General features: G+C 39.1%; 1 protein-coding gene across 3 annotated transcripts in view; it reads left to right on the top strand.

The window, feature by feature from the left end:
- Positions 1–2,110, top strand: part of LOC126363034 (uncharacterized) — a 135,641-nt gene extending 133,531 nt beyond the window's left edge. For all 3 annotated transcript variants that reach the window (XM_050007932.1, XM_050007933.1, XM_050007934.1), the window contains exon 9: positions 617–2,110. In XM_050007932.1, the coding sequence (XP_049863889.1) occupies positions 617–972 (356 nt within the window). In that variant the 3' untranslated portion in view covers positions 973–2,110. The remainder of the gene's footprint in view (positions 1–616) is intronic.
- Positions 2,111–14,531: the final 12,421 nt, after the last annotated feature.

Here is a 14,531-nt window from a genome sequence, read left to right as displayed (position 1 = left end):
GACTAGTTTAAAAAATGGAGCAATAGTTTTTCCTCCCAAAGTGGTTGTTTTTCACTATACATGACTACAGTAATATAGTAATAGTTCTCATAATTGTGAGTACGATCAGATTAGCATTAGTTATAATTTCTTCACAGAAGTAGCCTGCTTCTTCCTATGATTCTGGCTGTTAATGTGTAACTTGACTCACTCCACACTCCTAAAGGCTCCTCTACATTATGGGATTTATGGAAAACAGTGTGTGAATGAAATGAATGAATGCACTCTACTCATTGTTTTGTGTGCCTGCTGCATCTGTGTAGTTGAACGCAATACTGAACCATGTATTGAATTTATATGCATTGGAATTCAAGTCACGTACTGAAATGTTACCAGGCTGCTTTTATTGTTAGGAGACTATTTATATGGTCACGTCTGTGTTTTAGGTACACATAAAAAGTTGCCAGGTGGTTGTTACTTGTATCATGCAGAACATTACTGAGAAATATCCTGTGGGCGCGTCTTTTCCTTTATTTGTTTGGCTGTAAGATTAGAGGAATCTGCCAATACATTCTTTATTGTTTTTTGATATTATAGGATAATGAAGAAAAATAATGTTTCTTCTTCTTTCTTCCAGCATGCTGCCTTCAGTCTTATGCTGGAAATATTTCACCTGTGAACAATGAAAACAGTAGAACTGAGCCATTTTTACAGATATCTCATGTGACATCATTACATTGTGACAGGGGTGATATCCTTGTGGAAAGTCAAACTTCACAAGCCTCTTATCATTTACCTGTACCAATCAAGCAGGAATTAAGTATCTCAATTGAAGATGTCAGCCTCTTGGATGATGAAGATGGAAATCAGTCTTCACAAGTGCATACACCAATCAATCAGGAAACAAGTAGATCAACTGAAGATGAAAAACTTAGCTATGAGGGATATTCACCACCTGTTGATTTTGTAACACACGTTTCAGATAATGAATAGTATGTGAAGGGATATTTAAAACTGTGGAATCTATTGATAAAGTCTATTTGTTATAAATTATTTCATAGCTTGTGCCACTAAAGTACAAACTGAATTTGCAGCTACAAAATAAAATTTTGAAAAAATAAAACAAATTTAAAATTATTATTTTAATTGATAAATTTGACACACTATTTACCCATTGATAACTCACTTGAAAATACAAAACTGTTTGCTGTTTCACATTCTGATGTATATGTTTTGTGTTAACCACTAAATTCTGTGTAAAGGCTATTTGTTTTATTGGCTTTAAAGGCCATAAATAACCTCTCAACTATATTTTCTACTCTATGTCTCCTTTCATTGCAATTAAATTTAACAGTTATCACAATTGTCAGTCCTATTTTAATAAGGAAGTGTTCTCAGTGATGCACTTACTCAATAAATGGAAAACAAATTGCGTTTGAATTTAGTGATTGGCTTAGTCATTTATTATACTGATCACTGCAGTGAAGACTATCTTTCCAATCGAGACTTAAAACTACGAAGTAATATATGTGATAGGGACACTGAACATTCACAAGTGACTGCTAAAAAACCACATGTATTGAAGTGTTTGCAACATTTGAAGGGACCGTATCAGAAGAAGTTGTATATTCCTCATTCTGGATCTGATTTACATCCTTTCTCTTTCTGGAATAATACATTTTTACTATGTGGTTTCTCATGTATGTGAAAAGTATATCTAATGACTTGCACACTGAGATGACAGGTGCTAAATTAATATTGTTTGTGAGGAATTGGAGAGAGAATCATAACTGCTATTTTCTTGAAAATGGTCATAGTGAGATTAATTCTTACAGTAAAGTAAAACCAGCCACTTTTAATTTGGAACAAATAGCACTTGATCAGTTTTGAACTGACACATTCATCATCATACAGTTGTTCACATTTAAAATTCCATACATTTTATACTACATGCAGCATAAACTATACAGAATTCTAATGTTAAGAGCCTTATGATGATAAGCCTGTCAGTTCGCAACTTTTAAAAATATATAGTACTAATGAACCCGGCAGTGCTTTGCAATTGCTAAATACATATGGCAATTGGATACACATTCCAATCTTCTTCTCTTCCCTCTCTCTATCCATTTCCTCCCATCCTCTCTTGGTACATCTCCTCCTCCTCCCCCTTCTCTCTGTCCATCACCTCCTCCTTCACTCTTTCTCTGTCTCCTCTTGTCCATCTCTCCCTCCATCTCCTGCTCTCACTTCTCTTTGTCCATCTTCTCATTCTCCTTCTTTATGTTACCCCCCCCCCCCCTCTCTCTCTCTCTCTCTCTCTCTCTCTCTCTCTCTCTCTCTCTCTCTCCCCCCCCTCCCCCCCTCCTCCCCCTACCTTGAACCTTGTGTATTGTTACTGCAAGTCTATGTTCCCTAGTACAATGCTAATTGTAAGCCAATAAGCCATACTCAGAACTTTCTGTTTTCTGTGAAAACTAAGAAAACAAAATTACAAATTATTGTACATACAGTTTTTTTTAAATGAATGTAATGGGAAAGAATATATATGGGAGAAACCATTTTTATGACTACGAGGAAGCTCCTTTTCACATCAGAGTGCAGCACAGGATTTTCTTAATTTGAGTCAGTTTTAACTGAATACTTGTACATTGTATAAAAAATATGTAGCTCATGTGCATTCTATAGACTATGTTCATTAGAGTATTGTGTAAAAATTTGAAGTAAATCAGTCAGGAACTTTTCAAGAGTTTTGATAGCAATATTTCCTCCTTGTGTGTCGCATATATATTTATATTTTAAAAATGTATGGCCTGTCTCCAATGTTCATCAGAGTACCGTGTAACAATCTGAAGTAAATCAGTAAAGAACTTTTCAAGATTTTTGGTACAACATTTCCCCATTGCATATTATATATGTGTTTATATATTGTGTATATTAAAATATATATAGCCTTTGTCAGCCCTATTGTTTATTACAGTATCATGTAAAAATTTGACATAAAACGGTGAAGAATGTATTATTGCTGACAGTCTTTTCTACTTTATAGTATATAATAAAAATGTGAGAATTATTCAAGATTTTTGGTAACAATGTTAAACTACAACTTGCCTTAATATAGTAGTATAGAGATAGTAGTGTAGGTTATTAACAGTGGCTGATTGCTGTGTTTACTTTACTGTAAGAATTATCTCGTAGAATCGTAACTATCCCACATGCAAAAAATATGAATCAGTTTTGCATCAGTTACTATTAACTGCACACTCAACATAAGAACATGGAATTTAGTGATGAAGACGTCTACGTACTCACCATATTGGGAGATGTTGAGTCACAGACAGCCACAAAAAAAGGACTGCTGAACAAGTAAGCTTTAGGTCAAAAAACCTTCTTCTGAATTAGACAGCATACACACACATTCCCACAAACACAACTCTCACACACATAAGCACTGTCATTGGCTACTGAGGCCAGACTGCGAACAACAGCGCATCATGGGAGCAAGAGGTGGTTGGGACAGGAAGGGAAACGGATAGCAGGATAGGGGTGAAAGACAGTAAAGTGCTACTTGTGTGTGAGCATACAGGGATGAGGAGGGGAGAATGTAGGGCAGATAGGTGCAGTTAGGATGGTAGTCAAAGGGTGCGGAATGGAAAAGAAGAGAAATAAAAAGATTGTGGGTGCATTGGTGGAATAGCAGGATGTGTAGTGCTGGAGTGGGGAACAGGGAAGGGGATAGGTGTGTGAAGGACAGTGACTGACGAAGGTTGAGGCAAGGAAGGTTACAGGAACATAGGATATACTGTAGGGCGAGTTCCCACCTGCACAGTTCAGAAGAGCTGGTGTTGGTGGGAAGGATACAGATGGCGCAAGCTGTGAAGCAGTGATTGAGATGAAGAATGCTGTCTCAGGCAATGTGCTTAGCAGCTGGGTGGTCCAGCTGTTCGTTGGCCACAGTTTGTCGGTGCCTATTTATGCAGCTTGCTGGTTGTCATGCACACGTAGAATGTAGCCCAGTGGTTGCAGCTTAGCTTGTAGATGATATGAATGTTCCGCGGCTAACCCTGCTTTCAATGGGATAGGTCTTGCATCTAGGTCTGTTACAGGGATATGAGCTATAAGACAAGTGGTTGGGAGCAGGGGTTGAGTAGTTATTGATGAGGGTATTGTGTAGGCTCGGTGAGCTCCAGAACACCACTGTGGGAAGGATTGTGGGTAGGACATTCCTTGTTTCAGGAAATAACGAGAGGTAGTTGAAACTCTGGTGTGGAATGTAATTCAGTTGCTTCAGTCCTGGGTTGTACTGAGCCATAATGGGAATGCTGCTCTGTGGGCAGACGGTGGGACTTTGGAAGCTGGTGAGTGACGGGAGAGATAAGGCATGAGATATCTGTTTCTGTCAGGGTTAAGAGTGTAATTACAATCTGTGAAGGCCTCAGTGAGTTAGTAGGTTTGATATGGGCAGAGGTATTGATGTAGCTTTCTTTGAGGTGAGGGCAACGTCGAGGAAAGATTGATGACGACCAGGTGAAGTGAATGGGGGAGAAGTTGTAGAGGTTCTGAAGGAATGTAAATAGGGTATCCTCTTGCTCTTTTTCAGATTACAAAGTTGTCATCATTGAATCTGAACCAGATGAGGGGTTTGGGATCCATAGTCATTTGAAGAATTCCCCTAGATGGCCCATGAATCTGTTAGCCTAGGATAAACTATGCCCATTTGCTTATTGTTTGATAATCAAGAAACCTCTGCCATATTTTTATGTTACCATATTAATTGAGTTGAAATTCGTTATTATAAAAGGTATAACATCATTCTAGGAATTACAGATATGATTTTTTTATTGTTATTCATATTGTGAACTTGTGAAAAAAATCATGTAGCCTGATTGAGCCAAATGTCTGCTTGGAGAAATGTAGTGGATACAAAATTACACGAGATGCACTCTGACCGGGATGTCATCTCTGTGTAGGTGTTATTTCTCTGTAGGTTACTAATATAGTCTGAAAATCATTATACTACTGTTCCAGTTTTCATTTGCCTAAAGCTTCCTTCTTAACCACAACATGGAATATCACTTCTCAGCTGCCGCTCAAACATTTCAGTTGCTTCAGCTATATTTGCTGCAGGCAAAATAAAAATCATATCTTAAGTATGATTTTATTTTCGTATTGTATAAATTAAGCTTATGGCAGTTTAGTGAGAAATTTTCACATTTCCCTGAGCTTAACTGAGGTATCTTTTACAACAATTCACAGACTTTATGTTGACTGACAGACAATACACAGCTTAAGGACACCTTCATATACTGGTAGTAGAGATGGTCATTGTTTGATAGACACACAAACAAAGTTGACCTTGTATGTAAACTTAGTAAACAGGGTTAACAAACAGCTATATGGTGAGTCAGTGTCGGACTAAGCCCGTCGGAGACCCAGGGTGTCAAAAGTAAATGAGACCCTCAGTCTGCTTGGAAATTGATTTATTTGTAGTGTATATTTTGTAAAACATGAATAATGTAGATTTAATAGCTGACAAAAAACAGTCAAGTACACACATAAAAAAAAAGTGTTGTCTGTAGTTCAACCATGCCTAGATGGTCAATGCCGTGGGTTGATCATGTCCGCGTTGTTACTTTGTGTCGGGAAGGGCTCTCAACAAGGGAAGTGTCCAGGCATCTCAGACTGGACCAAAGTGATGTTGTTCGGACATGGAGGAGATAGAGAGAGATTGGAACTGTTGGTGACGTGCCTCGCTCAGATTGCCCAAGGGCTTTTACTGCAGTGGATGACCGTTACCTCCAGAATATGGCTCAGAGGAACCCCTGACAGCAATGCCACCATGTTGAATAATGCTTTTTGTGCAGCCACAGGGCGTTGTGTTATGACTCAAATTGTGCGCAATAGGCTGCATGATGCGCAGCTTCACTCTGTAAGTCCATGGCGAGGTCTGCCTTTGCAACCACGACACCATGCAATTCGGTACAGATAGGCCCAACATGCCGAATGGGCCACTCAGGATTTGCGTCACATTCTCTCTTCACCAATGAGTGTTGCATATGCTTTCAAGCGGAGACGTGTTTGAAGGCAACCCAGTCAGGCTGAACGCCTTAGACACACTATCAAGCGAGTGCAGCATGGTGGAGGTTCCCTTCTGTTTTGGGGTGGCATTATGTAGGGCCAACGTACGCTGCTGGTGGTCGTGGAAGGTGCTGTAACGGCTGTGTGATACGTGAATGCCATGCTCCGACTGGTAGTGCAACCATATCGGTAACATATTGGCGAGGCATTCGTCTTCATGGACAACAATTTGCACCCCCATCGCGCACATCTTGTGAATGACTTCCTTAAGGATAATGATATCACTTGACTAGAGTGGCCAGCACGTTCTCCAGACGTGAACCCTATCGATCATGCCTGGGATAGACTGAAAAGGACTGTTTCTGGACGACATGAGCCACCAACCCCTCTGAGGGATCTATGTCAAATCGCCATTGAGGAGTGGATCAATCTGGACCAAAAGTACCATGATGAACTTGTGAATAGTATGCCACAATGAATACAGGCATGCATCAGTGCAAAAGGATGTGCTACTGGGTATTAGAAGTACCAGTGTGTACAGCAATCTGGACCACCACTTCTGAAGTTCTCGCTATATGGTGGTACAACATGCAGTGTGTGGTTTTCATGAGTAATAAAAGGGGCAGAAATGATGTTTATTTTGATCTCTATTCCAATTTTCTGTACAGGTTCCGTTTATAAGGTGTGTACTCTATGCTCACAGTAACTGTAATATACATACTTAAATATATAAGCAAGAAACTCAGAATGTGAATTGGCATTTAGCACAGCAATCATCAGGCAGAGTGCAAAGAAACAATAAAGAATAGAGTAAGATAATTATCTTTACGTTATGTATCTGGAAACTACGATTGTACAGTTACAGTATCAGTTAGTTTCATAACTATAGGGTGTCCCACTCGAAAGAAGCCCCACAAACTAACATTTGCTTAAATTATGCATAAAGGCTTTGCATAAAAACGAGGAAATGAAATGAACATCTCATACCTTGTTCATGGGGAAATAAAGGTGAATCACAAGACGTACGGGAAGTGACTATCCCCAACTTGTGAACACAGTTGAACATGATGATGCAGATTCTCAAATGTTGCTGGTAGAACCTCTGGTATCACTGCCTTGATTTCACAGATGATATTGTCTTGTATAGCTTCCAAGTTGTGTGGTTTATTCATGCATACCTTGCCTTTTAGGCCACCCCAGAGGAAAAAGTCAGGTGTCGTTAAATCAGGTGACGTTGCGGGCAACAGTCCTTTCAAAATCACTGTGTAGAGGAAAAATAATTCGACCTCAGCCATGGTCACTTGAGAAGTGTGGCGTGTGGCGCCATCCTTTGGCAACATCCGAGGTTAATTTCTTCATTGTCCAGCTGGTTCATTCCCAAAACATTTTGATGTAAACTGCACTTGCCACAGTAGACTCGAGAAAAATTGGTCCAATGATTTGACACTGTTATGTTGCACAGAACATGCCAGTTTTTTGTGAGTGCAGGGATTGCTCGACCAATGCATGCGGATTTTCATTACACCACAAACGCGTATTCTGAGAGCTTACATAGTCAGAGAAGTGGAACCACGCTTCATCTCTGAACCATGTGAACTGCAATATTCCTGGTCTGTGATCACTAAATTGCTGAAGCCAACAGCAAAATGTAATGTATTTGTCTTTGTCATTGACATTCAGTTCCTTAACAACCGTAAACCTGTATGGATACATGACGGCTTTCTTTGCAGCTCTGTGACATGTTCTACATGACATTCCACATTCCTGAGATAAATGTCGAATAGGCTTTGCAAGAGAGGCAAACAAGAAGCATTTCATGTCGGACACTTTTTCTTCCGATAATGGCAACCATCACCTGCCGTGAAGATCCAACACCTTTCCACAGCTCTCCATCTTGTTCACCAACTAGTCACCAAACTATCTGACAAACATTGTCTTAATGGAACCAGCAATCCAATATTGTTTCACAAAAAAACACGCTCTTCAACAGAATAATGATACATTGACACTAAACGCTGAATGCTGAGCTCCAGCCACAGTGACATGCAGAAACACACTGTTGCATCAAATGATGTTGCAGAGTGCAGTGTTCCTACAGCAAATGTCACAAATTACACGGCAAAATTTCAGTAGAATTACTACACATGGTTGTGAGGCCTATTTCGAGTGGGACAACACCCTGTAGTTGGTTTTCATGCCTCAATTTTACTGAAATTCTCAATAAAATCATTGAAATCTATTTCATTTGAAACTTTTTTTTTCTTTCATTTGATAAAATGGACAGATTGGCTAGTCATTACTGATACATGGTAGATCAAAGATAATTTTTTATTGGTTTCAGCCTAGAAAAACATCTCTTGCATGATGGAACTGAGACACAGGTGGTCAAGAAATATTGTATTGTAACACTCACATCAGTTGCATGTGTGAGTGCTTGCTGAAAAGTTATGCCTCCAAATTTTTTTATGTGAAAGCTCTTGAAAGCTTCTTAAATAAAACAAATTTTATTTGCTTTGTACATCTTTATTCTTCATTTCTGCATACACTACTGGTTATTAAAATTGCTACACCAAGAAGAAACGCAGATGATAAAGGGGTATTCATTGGACAAATATATTACTCTAGAACTGACATGTGATTACATTTTCATGTAATTAGGGTGCATAGATCCTGAGAAATCAGTACCCAGAACAACTACCTCTGGCTGTAATAACGGCCTTGATACACCTGGGCATTGACTCAAACAGGTACAGCTGCCCATACAGGTTCAACACGATACCACAGTTCATCAAGAGTAGTGACTGGCGTATTGTGAGGAGCCAGTTTGCTCGGCCACCATTGACCAGACGTTTTCAATTGGTGAGAGATCTGGAGAATGTGCTGGCCAGGGCAGCAGTCAAACATTTTCTGTATCCAGAAAGGCCCGCACAGGACCTGCAACATGCGGTCGTGCATTATCCTGCTGAAATGTAGTGATTCGCAGAGATCGAATGAAGGGTAGAGCCACGGGTCGTAACACATCTGAAATGTAACATCCACTATTCAAAATGCTGTCAATGTGAACAAGAGGTGACCGAGACGTGTAACCAATGGCACCCCGTACCATCACGCCAGGTAATAACGCCAATATGGGGATGACGAATACACGCTTCCAATGTGCCTTCACCGCGATGTCGCCAAACACGGATGCGACCACCATGATGCTGTAAACAGAACCTGGATCCATCTAAAAAAAAAAAAATGGTGTTTTGCCATTTGTGCACACAGGTTCATCGTTGAGTGCACCATCGCAGGTACTCCTGTCTGTGATGCAGCGTCATGGGTAACTGCAGCCATGGTCTCCGAGCTGATAATCCATGCTGAAGCAAACATCATCGAACTGTTTGTGCAGATGGTTGTTGTGTTGCAAACGTCCCCATCTGTTGACTCAGGGATTGAGACATGGCTGCACAATCCGTTATAGCCATGCAGATAAGATGCCTGTTATCTCGACTGCTAGTGATACGAGGCCATTGGGATCCAGCAAGGCGTTCCGTATTACCCTTCTGAACCCACCAAATCCATATTCTGCTAACAGTCATTGGATCGCGAGCAGCACTGTCGCAATACGATGAACCACAATCGTGATAGGCTACAATCCAACCTTTATCAAAGTCGGAAATGTGATGGTACCCATGTCTCCTCCTTACATGAGGCATCACAACAACGTTTCACTAGGCAATGCCAGTCAACTGATGTTTGTGTGTGAGAAATCGGTTGGAAACTTTCCTCAGGTCAGCACGTTGTAGGTGTCACCATCGGCACCAACCAAGTGTGAATGCTCTGAAAAGCTGATCATTTGCATACCACAGCATCTTCTTCCTGTCGGTTAAATTTCGCATCTGTAGCACGTCATCTTCGTGGTGTAGCAATTTTAATGGCCAGTAGTGTATTTGCAGTCCTAAGCCAGTAACAAGCTCCGAATCGTAATGTGTATCATCATGGTGGAGAAACAGTGTGCTTTAATCGAGTTTTGAGTTTAAAGAGTTTGTTTCTATGTGGAGCACCCTCTCCTCCGGCATGAGAATACCAGACCGTAGGGTGACCATCCTCTACACAGTCGCAACTTGGTCCCAGTTTTCATCTGTTTCCTAAACTTAAAGAACACATTTGAGGACATTACTTTGATAGAGATGAAGCGGTGCAAGGAGGTGTAAGATTGTGGTTCCATCAGCAAAGTCAAATATTCTACAATAACAGCATCAATAAACTGGTCTCTCATTGGGAGAAATACATTCATCACTAGGGCATCGGCAGAGAAAGAAACATGTAGACATGAAGATGAAAGATGCACGATTTTAATAACTTTTGTTTTATTTGAAAACCTTTATGAGTTTTTACATAGAACATTCAGAGGAATTAATTTTCAGCATGCCCTCATAGATGCCAGTGAAACCTTTTTATTTCTTGCAACACATGCGCCTTATTAAACAAATTTCTAACAGATTATCCAGTGCTACAAAATTTTCTCATCAATTTTAGTTCACTAATGTCAACGTCTTCATTATAACCACATGCAGTATGCTTTTCATCTGTGTCTGTAGTCTCAACAACTATCTGTACATTGGAGCAAGCTTCAGATTTTATCATTTTCTCCACTATATATTATTTCAGTGACAGATCATGGCCTACTCATCCATTAACAGTAACTTTTTTCTCTCCACGTAATCTGTAGGCTCATAGTAGAGAGCAGATAGGTACCATCATGAGCATAAATACATGGCCATTTTCAAATGCATGTTGTATGTAGTGTTTATATTGTGGTTGACAATAAAGCAGAAATCTTCAATGCATAAAAAGATTGTTTTTATTTTACTATTTAATAAACCATTATTCGTTAGTTACATATCATGATTCTTTAATTTGTAACACATTCTGATATTAAAACAAACTGTTATTTTCTGTAAAAGAGTGTAAATAAATAATCTAATGTAGACAAGGGTTTATAGAACTTTAACTGTCCATGCATTTCTAATTCTGATTGTATGTGTTAGAAAAGTTCAAAATAATAATAACCTAATTAGAAATGTGGTATTTATGTTTCGCACAGAAGTCACCATAGAGGCACAGAGTGCACCCCTTTAAGGTGCTGATTATAACTAGATAAAGATTTGTGCGATACTGGATTTGTTTGGGGGGGGGGGGGGGGGGGCACAAAATGTTTATCTATGGTTAGTTCCAGCATGTAAAATTTAGGTGATTCTAGTGTTGATCTTGATGTCTACATTTGGTAAAAATCATTGCTTAAATCTAGAGGACTCTTGTCTAATTCATCTAGTTGGGTTTACATATTCATAAAATAAACTATATAATATTTATATATAACCTTTAAAAAAAGTATGAAACTTCCTGGCAGATTAAAACTGTGTGCCAGACCGAGACTCGAACTCGGGACCTTTGCCTTTTGTGGGCAAGTGCTCTGCCAAATAACTTTTAGAATTAAATACTCCAGTTAAAAAAAATTAATGGATCACTGACAAGCTCTTCACAGTACTTATGCTCGTATTTTCAAACTGTACTTGTAGGACACATCTTCAGATGGCATAGATATTAAAAAAGTTTCATGCAGAATAACTGCTACTAGCAGACAACTGGTTATCATTCAACAGTTTTTTTTTAAGTTTCATGCAATCTGAACACACCCATTACAATTGCATGGGTCCTATAATAGGTAAGTAGGTACCTATGTTTATATTTTACATACATTTGAGGCGAAGTCCAAACTGTTCCTTATCTACTGATCATATTTTGGTGTTTGGAATTTGATTAAAAATGTCTGGTACTGCAGCCCAATGCCTTCTGTGCCCATCCCTTAGTCTGCCACTGTGGTAAATGCTTATCTTTACTCTTCCCATTGTTTGTATTCCACTCTGAACTTTCAGTACTCTTGTACTTTATACTTTCCGTAATGTATGCTTATTTACCTAAATAATGTGTGTGCACAGAGAGAGAGAGAGAGAGAGAGAGAGAGAGAGAGAGAGAGAGAGAGCGTGCGTGCGTGTGTGTGTGTGTGTGTGTGTGTGTGTGTGCTTTTTCCACATCTCCTTCTAAACCACGGGAGCAATTAAATCTAACTTGGTACACACAGCCTTTACTGTCAGGCAATAATCACTGTGGAAGTAAGAACTCACCTGCCTAAAATAGTTCAGGAGACATGACACAATGAGATGCTTGAGAAACTGCCACATCATACATGACATTTAAATGTAGTACTTCTGTTCTACTAAATGTATTCACAATGAATTTCGCAGACAGTATCCACATAATGTACTAACAAACGCATATCATGTATCACACATAGTCGGGAGATATATCATCATAAACACTGACATTTAAATTTATTACTTTTCTACTAACTCTATTCTTAACACATTTTCCAGACAGTATTCAAATGTGCCACTGAATGTATCTTCACAAATACATCATTGTACGACATACAGTGCAACAGATATGGTGTCATAAATAATGAGATACATGGAAGATTGCTGCATCATGCACAAAGTTTTAATAGATTTATTCTTCACTACTAAGACACTTACGCAGTTGTGTCAAATTAAGAAAATTCCTGGCCCTGGCAGCACTTTTGACAGCTTTCAACTGCAAAGTGCAAATAGCTGTAGGTGAAACCAGTAGCTGTGCAGAAAACTATGAGGAGGTGTTGCCATAGAGAGATTTACAAAATCACATTGTAAACACGTGAAGCAGGTGTGCCCAGCATGTAGCAACTGTCCAGGATCATGGTTCTTAATTTGAATTCTGTACTTATCCATTTGTACATCATGCATATTTAATTGTATGAGAATTTTGTAACTTCGAAGGTATTTTCACAAATACATGAAATGTTTTGGACATTTCACTACAAATCAATTCATTTTCATCACATAATCACCACTTGAAAATGCATGGAAATGCTCAGAGGTGGGTCAAACCATGCGTGTATTGCTTGATGGTATCCTATATGTCGGTAGTATTGAAGTCAAATGCTGGAAGACAGGTGCCTACTAATGGCCATACTCTAGAAGCGGAAGTTGCTGTAATTGTTGTGAACTGTTTGGGTTAATTTGCAAAGTGCTCATTGTGCCCTCATTTACAAACACTATCTGCTAACCAATTTGTTCTGAGTTGTTTAAGTGTGTGCTCTTCCCTCAATAAGTTGCATTGTATTACTCATTGCCAGATTTTATTGATACTGCTTCATTAAATTAGTAAGGTTCACACCCTATAAACATCTCACCTTGTCATGTGGAATCTATGGGAAGGGTGGAAAATATGAGATAGGATTCTAGTTCTCTACAGAACCATAAGAGTCTTCAGCAGGAACACACTGAAATTCTTTAGCAGGTTGTCAATCAGCTGAAGTATTGGACAAATCAGTGCCACACCAAGCGATACCACCAACATCTGAATGACCAACCCACCCCTTAAGATCAGCACCACATGAAATCAAGCATTTTGACAAGCAACACAGTGAAAGATCAGACATCATTAAAGATAAGAAAGAACTCAAGATTTTTTCCAGCAGTATTTCTGTCAATAAAAAGGATGCAGCAATGGCCATTGTGCATAGTTCCATAGCAAGTACAGGTCCTGCATGATTATTTAAGACGCATGTGTGAAGAGTAAAGGATACAGAGCCATTTATGGTTTTTTTTTTTTTTTTTTTTTTTTGTAGAAGGAAAGAACAAGAACCTAGAAGACTCCACCCTATGATTATTGGGAAATTAGTTTATGGTTCAAAGTTGTTATTAATAAATGAATACATTAATATTTATAACGCTAATAAGAACAGTTCTCAAGTAGAATTTATATTAGCCACAAATGCCAACATGTCAGTTAGCACATGGCAAAAAAATTTAGCTGCTGTGATTACTATGTATACATTTATAACCAAGGAGTCATACTAAACAATGAAAAAAGCATTGTTCAGCTTCACATGCTATTAGCATCAAACAATTTTCCATACAAGTGGTGTAAGAAACCAAGCCCATTTTTTCGGAATGAATTTGCACTCTGCAGATGAGTGTATGCTGATTTGAAACTTCCTGGCAGATGAAAACCGTGTGGACTGGGACTTGAACCTGTGACCTTTGCCTTTTATAGGCAAGTGCTCTACCAACTGAGTGATCCAAGCACGACTCACGACCCATCCTCACAGTTGTACTCATGACAGCATCTCATCTGCTACCTTCCAAACTTCACATAAGTTCTCATGTGTATCTTGTGGGACTAGCAATCCTGGAAGAAGGGAGTACTAGTCCCACAATGTGTGCATTACTGCAACAGCAACTTGTCAGTTGCAACTTACTGTGAAAAGGCTGGAGGAATGGGCTGCAAAGACTAGTTAGATGGGTTTTACATTTTCTGGAGGTGTGTGTGTGTGTGTGTGTGTGTGTGTGTGTGTGTGTGTGTGTGTGTGTGTGTGTGTGTGTGTGTGGTAT

Source organism: Schistocerca gregaria, chromosome 1, assembly GCF_023897955.1.
Source record: "Schistocerca gregaria isolate iqSchGreg1 chromosome 1, iqSchGreg1.2, whole genome shotgun sequence".
Taxonomy (NCBI): Eukaryota; Metazoa; Arthropoda; class Insecta; order Orthoptera; family Acrididae; genus Schistocerca; species Schistocerca gregaria.
The sequence above is the reverse complement of the archived record's forward strand: the minus strand, read 5'-3'. Positions and strand labels throughout refer to the sequence as shown.